The 23379-nt window shown below is 41.3% G+C and overlaps 1 protein-coding gene across 1 annotated transcript in view; it reads left to right on the forward strand.

The window, feature by feature from the left end:
- The window catches only part of kcnh7 (potassium voltage-gated channel subfamily H member 7), a gene marked incomplete at both ends in the record, with an annotated part of 35862 nt that overhangs the window by 9774 nt on the left and 2709 nt on the right, over nt 1-23379 (forward strand). The window contains 11 exon segments of the mRNA XM_080536945.1: nt 4765-4920; nt 8971-9447; nt 9788-9808; nt 10512-10726; nt 12699-13124; nt 16096-16495; nt 17963-18162; nt 19269-19521; nt 21050-21255; nt 21564-21666; nt 21828-22067. Of these exon segments, the coding sequence (XP_080393071.1) occupies nt 4765-4920; nt 8971-9447; nt 9788-9808; nt 10512-10726; nt 12699-13124; nt 16096-16495; nt 17963-18162; nt 19269-19521; nt 21050-21255; nt 21564-21666; nt 21828-22067 (2697 nt within the window).

Consider the following 23379-nt stretch of genomic DNA (forward strand, 5'->3'; position numbering starts at 1 on the left):
GATTTCCATTGACCAATCAACGGTGTGCAGCGTCACACGTCACACGCAGCCTGGCAATAAAGTACCTTTCGCTACCCATCCCGAACAGGAACTAAAAATGGCATGGGTACTGTGGCCTGGTCCGGCTCGGTTGGCAGAGGAAAAAGGCTAAAGAACAGGGCCAGCCCGGGCCGACCCGGGTCAGCCCTGTGGTGGAAAAGCGCCAGTAGACTGATTTATAAATACAATGTATTATGAATTACTTAATTAGCAGCAATGTTTTAAATTATTGATGGTGGAAATAGAATCTAATGAAATTCCCAGCATCTTGAAATGGGCACTGGTCTCAATATAGCATCTGCTGATTCAGACATTTGCATTGTCCAGTACCTGACTAGTAGGGCCAGACATTTGACCCTGTGTCAATTGGTTTGGAAGGATGCCTGCTTTCATCTTTAATTGAAAAACATTGCAAGGAAAGTTATTGTTCACTTGACCAAAATGATTACGGTACAGTACTACAGTACTACTACAGTACTACTACGGTACAGTACTACTACTTTTTTACATGTAAACAAATAAAGATAATCCCAATATACCTTACCACTTATCTATCTGTACGCTATACTGTAACAATTTATACCACTGTCTTGTCGCTATATTCCAAGCTATTCGGAATTTGAGTTATTGACAGTTATTAGACACTGATCTCTCAGTGACAGCATGATTTTCCTAATACCTTATGTCTGTGGACCATTTAATAAATGACACAACCGCTTTGCCTGCTGACCTGAAATGCATTCATAGGCAGCATGAAAAAAGCCTTTCTCCATCATAGATGTATTATCCTAAAAGGCCAAAAATGGGGGGAGAGAGCGGGGTGGTTGAGGGCAAGTGAAGCCAAGAAGCAAAATCCTCAAATCTCTAAAGATTTTCATTCCCTGGTGGCCTAGAATTTGACATTTAATATGACCAAGGAAAAACCTTATCTGCCCTTCTTGTGATTGGATGGTCTGGTGATACAATAATCCTGCTAGGGGACTGAAAGAGCACCTTTGGGGGGTGTAGGGTGATGATGGGGCCGAGGAGATCTCATAGAGGGACATATACAGTGAAACTTGAATCGGCTGACCGAGGATGTTGACAGATATGCAATCACTGTTGGAGACCACTCAGTCTCTTTGTATTTTCATGTCAGTCCCAATGACCTCAGTGTGTAAGTAGTCCATGTTCTCACAGAGGGATTGAGGTACATGACTAATGCCACAATAAATAATGTCACTGCTCCATACATGTAGTATCGAATAGCCTTGATATCACTACAAACTTACCTGAAAGAAATCAAATGCATGGCTGACTGGTCTTAAGGCACATATTCCATTGCCTGACAGAGAGGGATAGCCATTAAATAGAGAAGTATCATGTATTGGGTACCAAGGCCAGGGCACTTTTTGCATATAGGAAATAGTCCTATGCAGGCAGAGAATAAATGGGGGAATGTTCTATTCAATCAGCCTGTCTGCAATAACAATCCTTTCTAATAACCATAGATGGCTGTGAATAAGTCTCCTGACCACAATGGTCCCACTCCCCATCCTGATTGGTGACCTTGAAGTAATCATAATTGTACTACAACATAATTGTAGTAGTTAAGTTTTGCAGTAATTGTAGTAAGTTAAAGTTATAGTTAAAGAAACTGAAATAATTTAATCCTTTACATTTTTTCTTATTAGTCACTCATTAATAAGCATGTGTGTGTACGTGGATGTGCACAGTATGAGTGTGTAATGGGATATTGTCTTATGTACTTACTTAACACAGTGTGAGTGACGCCAATCCCCAAAAAGATAAGGTAGTAATCCAAACTATGCTGATCTTGCTTTTCTCCACTGCTGTCTGCTCAGCTATAAAATGTGGACATTTTCCTTTTCACACCTGATAGAGGTGACTTTCAGCATGACACAGGATGAGGATGGACCCCCATTGCTCAGCCTTTTAGTACACTATTGTTTTCCCATCTGCGTAGGTAAATTCTTCTCCAAACGGGTTTCCACTGAATTAAACATTTTGGATAGTGACAATTAAAGGGACGGTTCTCTATAAATTGACTACAAGTTTCAAGTGTCGATACAACAACACCTTACTGATAGTTGATGATGATCTGAACAACATCTGATCTGATCTGATCTGACCACTATCACGCAGATATTGCTCTTCAATATGCATGTAATGCAATGTGCAACACACCAAGATTTTCCTTGCACAGTATCTCTTGGATCCTTGCACAGTGTCTCTTATCATGTACTACTGAAAAAGATGTCTAAAGAAGATGAATAGGGGTCATTTCTTCATGTAATTGCTGAGAATGGTAAATGTATGTCAAAATCCAAAAAGCTCTTACTCCAAGCAGTACTGATATCAAGGTAGAAGTTTTTACTCCAGATTCTATCATTACCTTCTGGAGCAGGAGTGATATTGCATGTTTTCCAATTCACAGTTTTGTAATGAAAACATAAAACACATTGTCCACAATTGTTAAGAATTTCTACTTTGTGAGAGGGTTTCATGCATTAAGCCATCCTATTAAAGCCTGACATGTTAAGGCAGTTCAAGTGTGGCTTGTTATATTTAGTCAGACAGAAAGCCTACTGCTAATGAATGCTACTGGCAGGGTGTCTGTGAGCCTCTGAAAGGAGGAGGATGACTGTGAACACTGTTAATGTGAGTAATTTGTGAGTTCCACGGTGGAAGGAGGCAGACGTGGAGGCAGACACATTTGCATCAGGACAGATTGGGAATCTTTTCATATTTTCTGCTCATTGCACATCAGGTGGCCCCCTTGAAGGGCAATCAATAGGTCACTTGTTTAATGACTTGGGGAAAATGAGCAGTTATTGCAGTCACTCTGACACTGCAGATGCGTTCAGGTTTTTGTCTGTACTTACTTTGGTTGACTTGAAGGTTTCATGCAGATCCTCTTAACATAAAACTTGTACAACCTCTCCAATGAAAATGCTGTTGCTGTAGCATTCGAATGCATTGGTAGATTTGGCATTATGGCAATAGAGGCTTCACTGAGGGATTAAAGACTGTTAATTATGACTTGATCTAATGAGTGGATGGATTAGGCAGGCTGATCAAGTCTGCATCGTCATTGGCCAGACTGGGTGTATCTGTAAGCCAGGTAAAGCGTGGAGCACAGGCATCAAGAGACCAATCAAAAGCTCCACCATTGGCTGATGCCAATGTGTTCACTCTGTTGTGGGTTAGGGATTATTTTTCCATAATTTTAATGATGCATGGGTTTACAAAAAGCCTCTGTTTAATCAGCCTTATAAGAACAATACTTTATAAAGACAAATACTTTTCATACAGTATTCCTTTGAAAAAAGAAAGCAATCCAGTTGGATTGACAGTGATGTACTACTAAGGCCTTGGGATGCTTGGCCTAACATTCGACTGGCTGTAAATAGATTTGATTTTTCAGGACCCATTGAGGACAAAACATATTTTTTCCCCAGCATCATCATTTTTGATGTTGTTAAATCGGCATTATACAAAGGGTTGATCAGACCAAGCATTGTGACTGGCCGAGAGGCAATCGAAGCAGTGCTTTATTCCCCGATAAAGAAAGAAACAGCTATGACACATTTTTTCCTCTTTACTGGCCCTCAGCTTCATGTCGGGCCTCAGCTGAGACTTTATTCACGATAAAGCACAGCCTCTTGTGCCTTATTGCTTAAATAATACAGTACATTACCATGTTGTGTTATAAATAGTTAAGAGACAGACGTAATTCAAAGGTTACTTTAAAGTTTCTTGCTCCATCATTACAGAAAGTCAGTAAAACCCAGCTGTGCTGTAACTGCGTTGCTCCTCCTAAAACAAATTTTCTGTCTAGAGTTCAGTTTTTATTATCGCCCAATTATGCCTGGAGAAAGAAACCCTGGGTACCAAAACATTCCGTACTCAAGTCAGTCAGGGCATTACAGATATTGTTTTCTATCAAAGGCCAGACCTTTTGATAATGGATTCTACCTCAGGTTAGCAAGCGGCTCAGCACTAGTGAGGCTATAATGACGCAAAACAAACTTGGACATTTATTCTGTTCTAATGTTTGCATCCATTCAATTGAATGGGAAAGTGTGTCCACACCTTTGACTGGTACTGTACATACATACATACATGCATAGATGCATACATACATACATATATATATACATACATACATACATACATATATATATATACATACATACATACATACATACATACATACATACATACATACATACATACATACATACATACATACATATATATACATACATACATACATACATACATACTGTACATACATACATACACATGCACGCACATGCATAAAGCTGGGCTTTTTAAGGCCTCTAGTCCTTTTATTACCAAACACACGCCACAGGGTTCAGCCTTGACCAGGAAGTCATCCCATCTTACAGGAAATTAATGATGAGCTATTACAAGCCATGAAAGCCACGTTTTACTGCAATATCAATGTTGATAGAGGAAATAATGACTGCAAGTCACAGTACTATCGCAATAGCATTAATCTCTCAAAATGTTTCTGTGTTGTTGACAAATGCTACTCTGGTCTCAAAATAGAAATAATCCAATCCTAGCCATGATATTTCTCCTAAAGAGAAGTTGCAGGTTGCAGGCATCAGCAAGGTGATGGATTAGAAGTTACAGCAAAGCTCTAAGAGAAGATAAGCTGCTGCTTGGTATGTGACAGATGTATTTTTCTTCCAGGAACTGACTTTCAGTGCAACACTCACATAATCCCAGTGAAGAACGAGGAGGGCGTGGTGATGATGTTCATCCTTAACTTTGATTACGTCCTTGAGGATGAAAGCAGCGACTCCACAGAGAAGCTCAACCCCACGTCCCCGACCAAGTCTGATCAGAGTGAGTATTCTACCCTATGCCTGTGCGTCAAATGCAATGTAATAAAGGTGTGGAATTATAACAAGAACAAAAACTGTATCTTTAGGTCTCAGACCACTCAAAGGCATCCAACTGACTGAGGGGGAAAACACAGAGCCCGCTAGAAGGTCTGATGGGCTTTGTGGGGTTTTACCTAACATAAGTGCCATTTAGTTCTCAAAGATGTCCTCCTTCTAAATAGAAGGGCAATTACATAATGTGCTGCCACTAATTGAGATTATTCATGCACATGCTCATGCTACATCTGGTAGAGGATAATTAGGCAAATCTGAGAGATTCAACTAGAATTCTTGTAATGAACCTAGCCTCGTTCCAGGAACAGATTGTGTTTTTTTTTCGCTCTTCAATAGATGACAAATTTACCAAGTGACTGTATTCCTAAGAGCATCGTTCCTGAATGGGAAATGATAGAACCATTGCAGCGAACATAGAATTATTAAGCAAATGCCCATTGAAGGGTGTGGAGTTGACCATTTGTTCACCCTGAAGGGCATTCATCTCGATTCTGCTCCCAATTATTTGTTCCTTTGTCATTGTTAGAACGCTGTCACCAACGTTCCTTATTATGTTTCAGATGTGCCTATTTTTAGCCTGTAGGTAACTGAGCAGTGGTATTTGAACCGAGGCCAGTGTTTCTTTACCTTCTCCTGTACTGCTGGGTGTCAGAGAGTGTAAATGTCAACCAGACATTTCTCCTTGTTCCTGATTGGAGGTGGTGAGAGCGTCTCCTCTCTCACTGAGCAAGGCAGAGCCATCCACTCAGTTCAGCATGAATCCCTCTACTGCACCAACGGCGCTGGGGGAAGTGTGTGTGTGTGTGTGTGTGTGTGTGTGTGTGTGTGTGTATGTGTGTGTTCTAACACCACCACTAATCAAAGCTGATTGTTTGCGTCCATACGTCCATAGGTCTTTACTGAGGGGAACAAAGGCAAGGAAGGCACAGAGAAGCATGTGATGTGATCAGTGGACCGACCACGTGCCCACTTGGCCAGTGCTTTATATAGAATATGTCACTCTTTTATAATGCAGATGGGTAGCACTTTATCTTACTGTAATTAAATTACCAGACATTTACATATGAATGACATGGTAATATCAGAGCCATACGTAGGTCTGGGTAAAAAAATCTCACAATAATAACCTATACTGTTAATAACATATTAATTTCTTCACCACTACCGGTACATACAATTTTAACCAGATGCAGTTACCAATTCTATTGAATTTCTTTAAAATAAAAAACCAGGAAACACCTATTGTTAGCACATCATTTCAAGGTACCCAGTGGAAATATTAGACTCCAAAATGCCACGTCCACTATTATTGGCCTCATACTAATGTGCTTTCCTTGCAAAGTGATTTTGGGGCAATGGGGGACTAATTATTATCCCATGCAGACAGTGTGTGTCTGCAGGTATCATAGCAACTAGCACAATAGGGTGCAGATAGAGTGCAGGGGAGTGAGAGAGAGGAAGAGAAAAAGAGTAATCCCTCTTTCAGAGAGGCTGCACACAGCAACACACCTCTCAGCAGTTTTCCAGACGCCACCATGGCCTGAGCAAATAGAACAGTTACAAATGATGAGGAGGAAAAAGATTCATTGCCCTGTACACAAATGCATCTTTCCACTATGTTATTTATGGAAAAATGATTGTATATCCTTCTACAATACAATCAATTACTTTAATTTAGGATTCTATTGTCAGCTAGATTCACGGTGTGCAACCACAGAGCTTTCCTCTCATTATACCCTTCTCTTTGAACCGTTTAATTCTAATTTCATACTGAGTTATTGCTACGGATTAATAGCTGGAGTATGAGATGGAAAATGAATGTGTTTAGAGTAAATGACCTCAGGAAGGCTTAATGGTATAAATCGGACATAGTGAGCAGGCTTTCTTTAGGCTGGAAATAATACTGTTCAGTAATAGGGCTGGGGTATAAACATAAGACTCTCTTCACTGACTGCTTCACAACAATACCGTTTTCATTGGCTGTTCCTATTTAATTTTTACAAATCCACAAGTAAGGGAATTTAACACCCTAATTCCCCACACAATATTATGCAGTACTTGACAAAATTATCTGAAAATACACAATAACTGACATATTAGACAGCAAATACACGATAGAGGGCTTAGTAGGAATCAAGTGCAATCATTGTCCTCTACCTTTTCCAATCAACAGTGCCTATCCACAGGAAAAAATGCATATACATACATACATACAATTACTGAGGAAAAACAAGACTCAGACCATGTGACAAAGCCATTTCTAGCAATGATGATGGCATCCATTTCTGATGATGAGCCAATGATACAAGCTTGATGTAATTTGCATACAGATTAAATGGTAAATGGACTGCACTTATATAGCGCCTTTATCCAAAGCGCTTTCCAACGGCCTCTCATTCACCTATTCACACACACATTCACACACCAACGGCGGCAAGCTACCATGCAAGCCGCCGGCCCGGCTCACTGGGAGCAATTTGCGGTTCAGTGTCTTGCCCAAGGACACTTCAACATGTGGCCAGCCGGGGCTCGAGCCGCCAATCTGCCAACCTTGCGATCATTAAACAATTAAAATTCATCCAATAAGAGGAGTCGTGCAGCAATGATAGTCCATTTCATCTAATGATGATCCAACCCATGATATCAACCAACACTACATACAGTCCCGTACTTCCCATCATCAGCGAGATTAACCTAAATTCAACCTAAAGCAGCCCTCTAAAAGATTGCCTTATTCCTACAAGTCACACACTCACTCTGACTGAGTGTCTCATATGATGGAAACTGAGACATGTAGAGACACTGAAGCAGCTATCCCTCCCTACAGTAGAGTGTAGTATGTCTATAGTGGACAGGACTTAGGAGGCACCCATGGGGGTAGAGAGTGGACCTCCTGTCGTTCTAGGGTATTTTAGAAGCCTGTCCACAGGAGCCTTGTTGAGTGTGATGGGTTGATTGTGTTGGGGGCTTGTTGTTACATCAGCATATGTAGCAGCGGAATGGAAACAGATGGCAGTGACAAGATGTAAGGGGGGTGCTGAATGAGGACTGCCTCCTATTTCTGAGTGAGGTGGGCTCACTTTCACCCTCCTTTTATTGTTAATGAGGCACAACTACAGTGACTAATTCCCACAGGAGCGTTTACACACTGTTGTCCTGTGTGTCCATTCTGAAGAGGATATGTGCGTCTTCGTATGCACTGACTTGATAGGTGTATGGAGGTTTCTTGATAGTGGTCTGTTTCATGGCGGTTTCTTGATAGGGTTATGTTACTCTATGGCCAAACTCTGCTAACTGGCCAATAGATGCTGTTCTATGATCAAGGTTTCATTCATTCATCTTTGAAGTGGACGGAACACATAGGAAGATAGTTTGGGTGTTCTTGTCATTATCATTATCATCATCATCATCATCATCATCATTATTATTATTATTATTATTATTATTATTATATATAACATATCCGGAGCATTCTACATTGGCTCAGGACTGACTGAAAGATCCTCTCATTAGAGAGGTAATGAGTAGAAATTCATTCACATAGAATTAACTAGTTGGATTAAAGGTCAATTTCCCTGCTTTCTCTGTTTTATCATGAACACACACAGTGTAAGGGAATCCAATAATAGAATTTCATATAATCAGGGAAATTAAAGTGTACCTTCAACCTCTATAATAATGAGCTTTGCCCTTATTGGAATTCTGACTGAAAGACTCAAGTACCAACACTTGCTAATGCTTGACATTTCAACATCTACAATCTACTTGATACATTTGTTCATATTCTGCACTTTTTTCGAACACTTTAGGTATACTTTAGGTTGCTATTCCATCCTTAGATGGAATCAAAATTTTATTATGAAATGGTAGTAAATGCAGTAAAATCTCTCATCTCTCTTCCCATTCAAAGGTTGTTACGTTAGGAAATTGCACCTTTAGCGCAAGTACCGTATACAAAAGGTGTCTAACCAATTTTCCACGTTTGTCGTTCTTTTAGGAAAGAGCCGATTCTTACGATTCCGCCAGGCCGCCTTCAGCCTGATGGGAACCAACAAACAGTCTCTTCCCCAAGAGGACCCGGACGCCGTCATGGTGGACGTCCCCAACCAGAACGAGGACTCAGTGGCTCTGAGGAACTTCCAATCGCCCACCAAGGGCAGCTGCAGCCCCACCGAGGCCACCAACGACACGCACGCCCTCATCAGCTCCAGCCACCACTCCTCCCAGGCCAGCGTAGGACCCCCCGGAGGCCCCTTGGACCACTCCTCGCCTAAGCACCCCTGGGAGAAGCTGTACCAGACAGAGAAGCACCAGTCCAGCACCTGCCTGGCTCACCCACAACCCTACCCCTACGCCCACACCATCCCCAGAGGGAGCATCAGCAGCACGATGAGACGTGCCTCATCCGTCCACGACATCGAGGGCTTCAGCTCCAACTCCAAAGGCTTGTTCAGGGACCGCCATTCCAGTGAAGGTATAGTGAGACACAATAAGGTCCCAACATCTCCTAGGACTTTGGTTTAGAGCTTAATAATGTTTGGGGACATGGTTTGTTCTTGTTTGATTCCAATTGTTCCCTTCCCTATACTGTGTACCGGTGGTAAATCATTACAGGTGAAAAGAACAAGGAAGTTCAGGCTAAAACAAGGTGCTGGTTCAGAAAAGTCGCCACAGGGTGTCCCGTAAGGACCTAGACAAGGACGTCAGAGTAAGGCAATAGTTCTTAGTTTGCCACCACACCATGCGGCACGCCAACATTCACAGTATCATCTCTCCCTTCTCTCTTCCTCTCAACGCTCTTATGCCGCTCTTAGACAATGGTCGCTATATCACAGGTAACAATGTGCTCTTTGTCCATGCTTGCAGTGCACTGGACCGCTTTGAAGCATGTATTTCAAGCAAAGCAATTGCCACAAGAGATGATGATTATTCTCCCAGTGGAGTGCATATTGCATTTAAGAAAGTGTTACTATCGTGATTTTATACTCAGTAATCCAGTGTGGTGGTGACTTTGTTGTCATGTCGGCGAAATTAATGAATGATAAATGAAAACCCCTGAATGAAAGCCTTCTGCCTGCACTGACTGCTAGCGATGCTATCCAGACGTTTGCATGACGGATACAATATATAGTTTGTTTTAATTGGAAATAAAATACTCAATCACGCATGACTATGCACCCTGCTTCCTCTGAGCCTCCCTGGTCACCAATGCCAATCATCATGCTGATCATTATGTTTTGGCTCATCATTATTGCTTTTGCCTTTTTATCCATGTATTAAATTGTAACTAATGTAACTTAATAGTCAACAGTAATTAAATGTACGTACTGTAAATAGCTTAACAGCACTGAAAATGTAAGTATGGATTTTCACACTACACGAGAACTATGCCATGGCATTACCAATAACCTAAATAAACATATCAGTGGTAATTGATGTAAAGACATCAACCACTAAACCTAACTTCTACTGTATATGGTGTCGAGGGTTCGCCTCCCTGTCCACTAAATGTCTATGCTGTTCTTTGTAACATTCCAGGTCCATTTAATCATCTGAAGCACAGTCTGCTGGGCTCCACCTCAGACTCCCACATCAACAAGTACTCCCACATCAACAAGATCCCTCTGATAGCCCTCAACTTCACAGAAGGCAACAACGAAAAGAAGACGCACTCTCCCCCGACCTCAGAAAAAACCATCATAGCACCAAAGGTCAAAGAAAGAACACACAACGTCACTGAAAAAGTCACACAGGTGAGATCACTAATTGACCATTGTTTGTACCATAGGTAATGTCTTGTAATAAAAAGATTGGAGATCAGTTCTATTTTGATTCTAATATTATGTTTTTTTTTTGTCCTTATTAGCATAATAGGCACACCCTCTTCACAAAACAATACAAATATGAAAAACACATTATTTAGTTACTATGGTTCAACATGTGTGCAACAGTGCATCATTTTTGTTTATTTTGTTTATCCGCTGATTAAGCAGCTGAATTAATGTGACACTCACATGTCATGTGATTTAATTAATGAAGTGAAGAAACCACAATAGTGAAATGAATGTTTACTATTCCCAGTGCAGATAAACAAGTAGATTAAACAAGTGCAAGTGTAGTCTATTGTAGAATCTCTCTTGCTCATACAGTAGGACAACTAAGCAGCACAGGGGCAGCAACAGTGAGTGTCCTCTCATTAACATTACTGTCAAAGCATAGTACAAGCTGTAGGGCAGAGAGACGACCCAGGTCTGACCACCCACGTTCCTTACACTCAGTCTCAGACCCAATATGACAGCAGGACAGAGACAATGACAATCTAGACAGAGTAGACTACAGCAGATCTCATGCATGCTGTGCTCCACAGCTATGTACAATTACCGTCCTATAGAACTGTATGTTGAGTTGCAGTAAACGGGATTTGGAGGGGTTTCCACATTACATACACTACCTGTCAGGAAGCATAAAGAAATCCATAACATATCTTGTGAATCTGGAATAACGCTGAAGCAACAGAAAACACGGACCCTCTGCCCTTATAATTTCTACTGCACTATTTATCAGCAGCAGCAAGGCCTCTTTTCAGACTGTCAGAGCTCATTAAAGCCAGAAGAGAGAGCAGAGAGTTCTCTCTGAGAATTAGATTACAGGGTTCCTGAGGTGACCATCATTAACCAGAAACTAAGAGAGATGTTATTTTATCTACCACTGCTGTTTGAATTCTTCTCATAGCATTGTATCACAAGCCCCGCAAGGGTTCACTGCCTCCTCAAGAGCTTTACAGAATTACCAACTTGGTCACACTTGACATAATTACAGTGTTATTACCCAGTTATAAAGGAAACTTAAAGTACCGTTTTGTCATCTACCCAACGAAACTAAAGGATGCAGTCACTCTCTACCACTAAGAGAATCGAAGGCTTCTTGGTCCATGTCTGATATGGGAAATGACATTATTATACGCCAGGACTGGGGCAATCTTCCTGTCTATCAGGTTGGAGGAAAAGAGTCTTCTGCTAATAGACTTTGACCTCACAGCACTTACTCTCAGGTTTGCTGAATCATAGCTGCCGTCAAGTTCTTGAGCAGGGTACTTTACCTGGATTGCTCCAGGAATAACCAGTAACTGAGAAAAGTGGGTTTGGATCTCTCTCAGATAAAACTGCCAGACAGAGCTTTCTGCCAAAGAATGTCCGATGTTTATGAATGCCAATATCAATGTTCAAAGAGATTGTAACTACAGCATACGGATGTGAAAGTAATCTCACTGTGTAGGACTTATATATATATATATATATATATATATATATATATATATATATATATATATATATAGTGGATAGTGTACATAGCCTTTATTTATGCAAACCAGCTCCTTCCCTTCTTGTGTTTTTTTTTGTTGTTTTTTTCTTTCCTAGCACCAGGGGAGCCACCCCTCCTAAATTTCATTGTTTGGTACCTGTACTATAGCAATGACAATAAAGACCATTCATTCATTCATTCATTCATCATACTCTTCCACAACAGACTCTTGCAAACATACTTGCAAAATATGTTATTCTGCAACACTTAGTTTTAAAATGCATTTAACATTATCCACGATTTTGCAAAAAAAAGAAAAAGAAAAAGGATTGCACCTGTAAGAGCTATGGTGAGACTTATACAACTGAAATAATGATATGACTATACTCCCTCCTCTCTCTCTCTCTCTCTGTATTATTACAGGTGCTGTCACTGGGAGCCGATGTACTACCAGAATACAAACTCCAGACCCCTCGCATTGACAAGTTCACCATCCTCCACTACAGCCCCTTCAAAGCTGTGTGGGACTGGCTCATCCTGCTGCTGGTGATCTACACAGCCATCCTCACACCCTACTCTGCTGCTTTCTTACTCAATGACCGAGAAGAGCAGAAGAGGCGCGAGTGTGGATACTCCTGCAGTCCTCTCAACGTAGTGGATTTTATGGTGGATATCATGTTCATCATTGACATCCTGATCAACTTCCGGACCACCTATGTCAACCTGAACGAGGAAGTGGTTAGCCAGCCGGCTAAGATCGCCATTCACTATTTCAAAGGCTGGTTCCTTATAGACATGGTGGCTGCCATCCCCTTTGACCTGCTTATATTTGGTTCGGGATCAGATGAAGTAAGTCATCACTAATGCATGTCTTTTGAATGTGTTTTTTCCGCTTCCCAGTGAGCTTTTCTGCATATCACTTCAGTGTGGCTCCCCACTCTTTCCCCATTTACTAAGCCCAGACTTATGCCCGTGGGCTACTACTTAAAGCCTGAATCTTTCTGTCTCTGCTCTGAACGGATTACTGTATTAAATTGCATGTTGTTGTGTTTTTCTTTTTTTTTCTGAATGGTGGTCCTTCTAGAATCCATTTACGTGGATTAATGGCTTACCAAATGGCAATCAATGATGCATTTATATGAGGAGCGAGCCAGCAGGGCTGTGTGCACAGCCTACATGCAGATGTCAAAGGACCATTGGCTGGCAGGCAGGCAAGGCTTGTTGGCTTGTTTTTTTGGGGAGAGGGAATATCCCCTCAGGGTCTGGAGCCGCCACTGTGCTTCATCATGCTCTGTTGGCACACCATAACACCAGAGAGAGCTCTCGATTATAATGCATAATCACCTATTACCGTGCTGCTGAATCAGATTAAGTATTACCGATAGACCAAGGGACAAACCCCAGTCTGTGTAACATCATTTCATACTTTAAAAACAAGTTACTGTGCATTTGGTTGGAAGAGATTGGAAAAATAATACGAACCTTATTACATAAGTACAACCTCAACAAGCATACAGTACATATCCCAATAACAAAGTGACGTCCCCACATAGCATTCTGTATGACTTATATATATCTAATTTCATACTTTCATACTTCAATTTCATACACTAATACATTTTGTATTTTCATGCAATGTGGATAAAAGTCACACAGCCATGCCTGAGTAGCAGGTTGTTAATAAGAACATTCAGTGCGCCTCTGTTTATGTGTAATTGGCAACAACTACTATGGGTTTACGTTATTGATCCACCACTCCAAGGCATTGAGGGTTTCTTTATTACAACCTACAAGAGTGAATGCATGATTCATGTTGTTGCCCTTTCATGACCCAGTTATTAGTTAAGACAATAATGATCAGGGACCTTTTTAACCTTGCCTTTTCAGCACAGAGTTTTGTGTCAAAACACATCCACAGTGACTACTGCTGATTGTGCATTAAATTATAATAGATTTTTCTATATTTTAAATAATTGACTGTATTATTTATTTACTGGATCAACCCTGTGCTACAATATACAGCACCCAAAGACACATTTATCAAACTTAATTATTTAGAGTTGGGCATGCCTTTTTCTTCTCTTTTTAACCTTGCCAGCAGCACTACCAGGCCCCAGCTTCTTACTCTAGTGGAGGCACATCACACACTGCATTTCTACATTTACATTACATTTACATTTTTGGCATTTAGCCATTTGGATAATATATATATATATATAACATATTAAAAAAACATGTTTTTTTTTTTACAGTAGAGGGGGTAGACTTACATTAATCTTACAAATGCATTCTATTTCCTCATAACACAGGTGTAATGAGGTCTAAATGGTCTAAATCAATCACGTAAATTAATAATTTTTGTGGTTTACCTAGCCAAAACTAGGTTCGCTATAGTAAGTATATAATATAAAATAGTATACAGCTGTATAGCGTTTAGTGATACTGTTGAGTATTGGTTATGGTTGACCAGATCAATCAGCTGAATTTTAAGATGTAAGTCAGCCATGGCCAGATGGTATTTTCAGGACTCATCTAATTTACAGGCTTAAAAAGAGGGCTTTATTCTTCAAGGGCTTATGGAAACCCTTTCATCAAATGTACAATGTCTTTTAATTAATATGTTGCATTTAAGTTCATGAACCTGGTGGGAGATCCAATTTAAAATAGACAGGATGTTCATTTATACATTAATCATTAATGTTGTTCAAATAACAACTTTGGTTTCGTAACAAGATTTTACTCAGTGGGTATAGCTTGAAAGAAACTGTGTTTTTTCCTGACTTGTACCCCCTGAAGAGATATTAAACTGAGCAGAACTTGAGAGAGCATGTAATTACCGGTATTGGGGCTGTGTGCTAAGTGTTTTTGTAAGGGTTATGGAACTGTAACACTATGTTAAGTCATATAAGGATTGGGATAAATCATTTAATGAGGGCATGGATACCTGTATGTAGAGTAAACATACAATAGAATAAACGTATGTCTAGACCAAGGGTTTGATAGACAGCTCATTCATTTGCAGTATATTTAATGTGTGTTTTACTAACTCGCCCAACAACATGTCTCACCGCAATTTGCAGTGCACTTCCACCACAGAACATAGAGCATTCCCTCAGCTGCACACCAGGGGATCCATACATTAGAATTACTGTCAGTTGGATCCATTAAGAAGTACGGAAAATAAAGAACAGCAGCTACTAACCTCACTTTCCAGGGCCATATTATAATTGTCAGGTAAATAAATGATCTCCCCGAAGGGGACAATTGTAAGTGTTGCTGGAGCCTTTTCTGATGAGACAGAACAAGCAGCAGTACGCTCCCAGGGACTCATTCATTGCGTTTCCTCCTGTGCAGACTTCAATAAAGGAGGATGTATCTGCAGGCTGCTTGTTTTCTGCTGCTCCGTGTTAATTTGGCTTCGACCAAAGAGCCACGGAAAGTTGACTATTTGAATTATACAAATGTTTTTAGAGGGTTGGAGAGAAAAACTCATTACTCTTGTTGAGTGAAGTGACGTTTTTTTGTTGGTGAAAACAGCCGAGGTAGATTCTAATGCAGCATTAACATATACATACTGTAAATCTAGAAATACCTTTGTATATAACCATAACAGAAAGTTGAAGTTGTGAACTTATAACTGAACATGCTATAGTATTTTGATAATAGCATAATTATTGGTATATATCGTGAACATTTTAACATGATTTGATGGCTTCTGTTCTTCACAATATCTGATATTGTCTCCCTGGGCTGCTAAACATTAGTTGCTATATATGCAAAAATATATGCTAAATGTGCACCCTATATCTTGTGTCTATAGACCACGACTCTGATTGGCTTGCTGAAGACAGCCAGACTACTGCGATTGGTGCGTGTGGCCAGGAAGCTGGACCGCTATTCTGAGTACGGCGCTGCTGTGCTCATGCTCCTCATGTGCATATTTGCTCTCATCGCCCATTGGTTGGCCTGTATATGGTACGCTATCGGCAATGTAGAGAAGCCTTACCTGGAGCACAAGATCGGCTGGCTAGACAATCTGGGGGTGTCCATCGGCAAGAGGTACAACTACAGTGACCCTAGCTCTGGGCCCTCCATCAAGGACAAATACGTCACAGCGCTTTACTTCACATTCAGCAGCCTCACCAGCGTGGGCTTTGGGAACGTATCTCCCAACACTAACTCAGAGAAGATCTTCTCCATCTGTGTCATGCTGATTGGCTGTGAGTCTGTGATTTCCTTTTACTCACTGTCGTTGCTCTGAATGTTGAAATATTTACACTTATTTACACTTTTCTTTTTTTTACACTCACTTCTCAATACTAGAATACTAGCTTTTAAAGCGTAGGTACAGTTGATTGACTGATGTTTGCAATGGACACTCTTCTACTCACTCATTACCAGACATACTTGGTTCACCTCCTACCTCAGTGATAGAAGCTTCTCTGTCAACATCTGCAATTGCTCCTTCCCCTCTGCCTCTCTCTCGTGCGGGGTCCCACAAGGCTCCATCCTTGGCCCTATTCTATTCTCTCTGTATATGCTGCCCCTTGGTTTAGTTATTCAGAAACACAACATCTCTTTCCATTGTTATGCTGACGACACTCAGGTCTACCTCCCCATGAAACCCAATGACAAGTTCAGTCTTGACAGCCTCCGATCCTGTCTAGATGACATCAAATGCTGGATGGCACAACATTTCTTACAACTCAATTAATCTAAATGTGAAATCCTCCTTTTCGGCTCCCCAAACCAAACCAGTGTGATCGCCAGCAGCCTGGGTAACCTGTCTGTCCTAGTTCAGCCCTTTGTTAAAAACCTGGGCGTGTTCTTCGACCCCGAATTTCACTTTGATAGGCAGGTGAACTCGGTGGTGAAGGGGTGTTTTTTCCAGCTCCGGACCATAGCTAGGATTAGGGCCATTCTCTCCCCCTCAGACCTTGAGAGAGTCATTCACGCCTTTATATCTTCACGACTTGAGTACTGTAACTCCCTGTACCTGGGGCTTAATAAGTCGACCATGGCCCGCCTACAGCTACCCCACAACGCCGCTGCTAGATTGCTCAAAGGTACTCGAAAGAGAGCTCATATCATCCCTGTCCTTGCCTCCCTTCATTGGCTCCCAGTCCGTTATAGGATATAATTTAAAGTTATTTTATGTAAGCTCTTAAAGGTAAGGCCCCCTCCTACCTAGCAGACCTCCTCGCCCCCTATACCAACGTCACCCTCAGATCTGCTAATAAGGGTCTCCTAACCCGTAAGTTCAACCTCAAGTCTAGGGGAGGGGGCGTGCTTTTGCTGTCACAGCCCCTGACCTCTGGAACAGCATCCCCATGTCCATAAAATGTGCCCCCTCCATCGAGTCCTTTAAATCTAAGCTCAAAACTCACCTGTATTCCTTAGCTTTCCCTGACTCACCCTGACTCTTGCCTTGTTTGTTTTTGACATGTTGTTCTGTTCTTCTGTTGGTTATTTATTTTTCTGTTTATTTACACTTTAGGAGTACTTTTACTGTAAAGCACGTTGGTTGACAAGTGTCAATGTGCTGTATAAATAAATACATTTGATTGATTGATTGATACCATACTGTACCTACAATTTACAGTAGGTTCAATGGATTGTACAGTACAAATATTATTAAGTAACACAAAGGAATTGTGACTTACTACTCCTCTCTCTCTGTTCTACAGCCCTCATGTATGCCAGTATCTTCGGTAACGTCTCAGCCATCATCCAGAGGCTCTACTCGGGCACGGCCAGGTACCACACCCAGATGCTGAGGGTGAAGGAGTTCATCCGCTTCCACCAGATCCCCAACCCCTTGAGGCAGAGGCTGGAGGAGTACTTCCAACACTCCTGGACCTACACCAATGGCATCGACATGAACACGGTAAGCAGGCATAACAGGAAACATCGCAGTATCCAAACAGTTTAATCTTCCTCGCCTCAGTGTCTGTACATAATATGCACGGGGAATCCAATATGATGTATTATATAGCATGTAGACAAATCAAGCCTCCATTATCTTACTGTAATAAAGCCATTGCTGAATTGTTTAAGGTCATGTCGGTACAATGGTCATGCAAAATGCTTAAAAACCTTTCTTTTTCTTGTCTGCTTTTCAATTGGAATAACGTCACTACACTGGTAAGAGTAGGAGGTACATATATGATTTGGAAGCATTTTCATAATGTTCATGTTCATCATCATCATCATCATCATCGTCGTCAGCATCACTATTCTTGGTTTAGCCATACCGTGCATTTCATACCCATTGGTGATACAGTATACAGTATATATATACCTATACACTTTTGGACAATGGCATTTTGGCTGTACTGGATGTGTCATCATGGGAGGAAAACAACCAAGCAACAACCAGAGGAGTGCAGTGTTTGAGCTACTATGCCACCGCATGTTGCCTGTGTGCCAGTGTAGTGCTTCTTCAGTACTTGCATGCCAGCCTTTCATTAACAAATGCTTTGAGCAGCTGCTGTGGGCCATGGGCATATACCACTGATTTCCTTGCATGAGGCTGCTGGAGCTTGCTTTAGTAGCGTGCATTTCAACTACAGTGTACTGTAGTACAACCTGCATTACACAGCAGTATACTGTGGTAAAACCTAAAATCGTTTGTTTTACAGTGTTTGTCAAACACGGCTAGTCTCTTAGCGAAAGGCTACATGTGTACTTGCGGACAGTATTTTTGCGTAACTTCTGAAACAATTGAAACAGTTCATTATCACATTAATTTGCATGTACTGTAGCCCCACTATGCAGTAGTTGTGCCCATGCTAAATCCATATATCATTTACTGTATATATGTATCATAATATATTCATGAGGTAAGTAGCTAAATCTTGATGTTGTTTTTATGACTGCACACCCTGGCTTAACAAATAAACCATAAAAACAGATATGGATGGATGGCTGACTGACTCGAGGGACGGCTCTTCACTACCTGCATCGTAATTATCAAAATCTTCCACACTGTAGGTGTTAAAAGGGTTCCCTGAGTGTCTGCAGGCAGATATCTGCCTCCACCTCAACCAGAGTCTACTGGAAGACTGCAAGGCATTCCATGGAGCTACCAAGGGCTGCCTGAGGGCCTTGGCCATGCGCTTCCAGACCACACACGCCCCCCCCGGGGACACCCTGGTTCACTGTGGAGACGTCCTTACCGCGCTCTACTTCCTGTCCCGCGGCTCAATTGAGATCCTGAAGGAGGACATTGTGGTGGCAATTCTAGGTAAATAAAGTCAGCCTTGTACTAGTGTCAGTGTAAAGCTGATTGGTAGTATACTGTATTCAAGATGTCTGTACTGTAGGTGTATTCTGTTTGATTAATGAGTAGTAAGTGTGTAGAACAGTTCTAGAACAGTTCTAGGTTGATCATGTTCTGTAATAATGTGTAACAACAATTATCTCGCTCATTATGATTTTGCTCACTGATTGCTTGAGTCAAATGAGATTTGTAGGTATGAGAAGACAAATGCCTAATGTCATTGCAAGAACTAAATAACATTTGAGTTTAGAACTGTGCTCAGTGGAGTGTTTTTACAACAATGGTTTCAGGAGCAGTTACACTGACATGACCATTCATATTTAAATTCCCCTCTTATTTGATTGGGCATACTTGGTTGGGCATTTAATTAAATCTGCAGATGTGTTGTGTGTTTGCTAGAGGGACTGATTTAAATTATTGATTTAAATACTTTTGTTCAAGCCAGTTTCGGTTGCCTGCTGATATGATATTTGCAGAGACAGAAGCCAGCTCAGCAAGATGTACTGTATACCTCCCTAGTGGGGATCGAGTTGGGTCATTTTTCAAACACTCATACACTGCAGAAGATGTGCAGTGGGAGTTCTCTTGTCCAAATCTGAGAACTGACTGGAAAAATATGTTCTGTCAAACAATCTTAAAAAATGCTTGTACAAAGTGTGAAGTGAACACTTGAGTCCATTCTAAACAGGATGTCTAATCCGGCTGTGATTTTTTTTCACACATTTTGACAAGAATAGCGAGGTAATGCTTCCACTCCTAAGGTCCTGTCTTTTAAAGCATTAGGACTGTTTATGTGACAGTGTAGAGACTCTGACATTTCTATTAAGTGGCTTTGTGTGAGACTGTTTGGCAACTTCAAAGAGCACAGTGAAATAGCTGTCACTGCCTAGCTCTTCTGGGCTTTTAATAGCCACAACAGTGAGAGAACAGAGAACAGATTTCATTGGCTGAGGGAAAATGGAAAAGGGAAGAGGATGTTATTGATTGTATAATATCAGTGTCAACATTCATTGAACAAACTGGTATAGCCTCATTGCTATCATTACATATTGGTCATATTGACCCTCCAAATGAATAAGAAATGTATTTTTAGATTACACAGGTGCTGGAGGCTAAGCCTAGATGAAAGGGACAATTTCTCATAAAATTAAAGCTCCCCAGAGCAACACCTGACATAATAAGGCCTGAGCCAGGGTAACGCTGCAGTGTCACATATATACACCAGTAATAACAACTAGGCATAGAAGAAAAGAAAATAGAAAAAAAAATAAAAGGCTTACAAAACATTTTCTTCTGAACAACCTATCAATCCACATGATGCTTATTGAGAAGCAAAACGTCTCCCCTATTCCATTTTAGTGCATGTTTCAGAGTAGCATTTGACTTTGTCTGGCATATTTTTAGGGTCTTGCTGTGTACTGTATTTTTCCCGTTGCATTTCTTAGTAAATATCTGTACTGAATACAACCTCACCTGATCCACTTTGTAACAGGGAAGAATGACATCTTTGGAGAGATGATCCACCTCTATGCTAAGCCTGGGAAGTCCAATGCTGATGTCAGGGCCCTGAGTTACTGCGACTTGCACACCATCCAACGGGACGAGCTCTTAGAGGTGCTGGATATGTACCCCGAGTTTGCCGACTACTTCCTGACTAATCTGGAGCTAACAATCAACCTACGAGATGAGGACGCTACGGTACGTTTACATCAAATGGGCACTCAGGGTCATAAAGCCTGATTAGCCGCTGGCTGATCCGTGGGATAAATAAAGTTCTAGAATATTCTGACCATTATTAGTGCCAATAATAAAAGAATACTCAGCTAAAACAAAGGTAGGTCAGGTGAGCAGTGGCTGTGGCAGAAGGGTGCTTTGCGTATTTTAATGACAAATGTTCCTTAACCCTGACAGGTCTACAATAGTCTTTTGTCAGAATTAGCCTATTCCATGCATTCCTATGAATTAGGCATATTTCTCACCATCTTACCCTGTTTGAATCGATGCAGACGACCAATTACTGTCAAGGTGGCAGTGACTCAGATGGTGAAGAAGACACAAAAGGCGGAAGAAGCAGAAGAATTTCCTTCACACCACATCCGTCTAAAGAAGGTGGGTGTCACACACCGAAGTAAGCATAGAATCTGCACCAAGTGCTGCCTTTCTACATTGTTATTTTTCTACTGAACAGCGGCTCTCTCCCCCGAGGAGGTCTGTGCTCTCTGGAACAGAGAACGATGTGTTCCACTGACTTGTTGATTACAATTCCACAGGGGGGAGCAACAAGGAAGTGGAAAAGGACTCTGTGAAGAAGAGGAACTCTTACTCGTGCCTAAAAAGAGGTTCGGAAGACATGAAACTCTCAGGGAAGGAGGAGCTGAGGTCTCTGAGCTCAAGGACAGGGATCCAGGGTTGTCCCTCTGTAGAGATCCCAAACCCGGGGCTATTAGACACAAACCCCACTGGAGACGTCCAGGCTAGGGACTGCATGGAGAGAAGAACTTCCTTTGAAGGTAACGTTCAGCGTTTCATTATTGAGAACGACATAGATAAGATAACCCACAGTGCTCGGACATTGACTCCTATTTAAACACTCATACTCTACTCATACTAGGGGTGGGCATCGACGATCTATAATTGATCGATAATTGATCGATAAGGATCTTGGTCGATCACAAAATAAAACATTTGGTCGATCACAAAAAAAAAAAAAAAAAAGTTTTTTTTTTTTGTGATCGACCAAATGTTTTATTTTGTGATCGACCAAGATCCTTATCGATCAATTATCGATCGTCGATGCCCACCCCTAACTCATACTACCCTCTTAAATGTCTGAACGGTTCATTATCTGATTTCGAATGGACTGTACATTCTCTCAATTAAAAAGCCTTTAAGGTCAGGGACTAGGGCCCTTGTAAGTATCCTAAGCGGAATGTCTTTATGATAGTGGGGAAATTAAAAAAGGGTCACAGTTGTAAAGATCCTCTTTAAGAGGGTCGTGGTGAAACATCTTCCAAATACACCCCCTCCCTTCCAAAATCAGTGTTCTCACAAGCATAGAAATATAGGTTTAGGAACGGGTCATCAACATGGCTCAACTAGCTGCAGATAAAAAGCATCATGCAGGGTTGAAATACCAAGAGATGTCATTGTGTCCAAGACAGAGCCTCCAACACACTATAGCAGACTTCACTATGCACCTTCATCATACAGCATCAATCAGGGGAGGCTGATGGAGGCCTCAACGTAATGCATGCAAACACGTTAATACCATTCTTCATTACATTACAAGCATTACAATGAGCCCGTCCTCCAATTTCTACCTCTACTAGCCTCCCCCCTATATCAATCCTCTGTATAAATCCCAGACTACAGCCGTGTTTACGACGGCTGTCCCATCAAAATGAGCACTAGAGGAGTCTCAGTGGAGCCAGCTTCTATCTACGGCTAAGTCACAGTGTGGTCTTTTTTAGAGGCTTTAAGAAAACATGATGTAGCTTCCGCTTTTGAATCACATGCTCTCATCCCCAAATGTGCACAGTATGTCCTAGTTGTTTCTCATCCGAGGAATGTAATACCTTACAGCAGTATGCCTTCAGAAGACCGTGGGAGAACAGCCTCTGATGTTCTACCCACCATAACCCCTATTTTGGAGTAAACCACACATAGTGCCATATATGTATAAAAGGCTTAATAGCCAGTCAATAGACGGTCAATAGACGGCAACACAGGGCCATGGTTAGAGGTATAGTATCAGGTCAGTTGGTGTCTTGTACTAGGCAGATTATTCAGGCAAATACTGCAACCAACCCCATCATCTCCATT

The sequence above is a fragment of the Nansenia antarctica genome, assembly GCF_963989245.1.
Source record: "Nansenia antarctica genome assembly, chromosome: 7".
NCBI classification, from domain to species: domain Eukaryota; kingdom Metazoa; phylum Chordata; class Actinopteri; order Argentiniformes; family Microstomatidae; genus Nansenia; species Nansenia antarctica.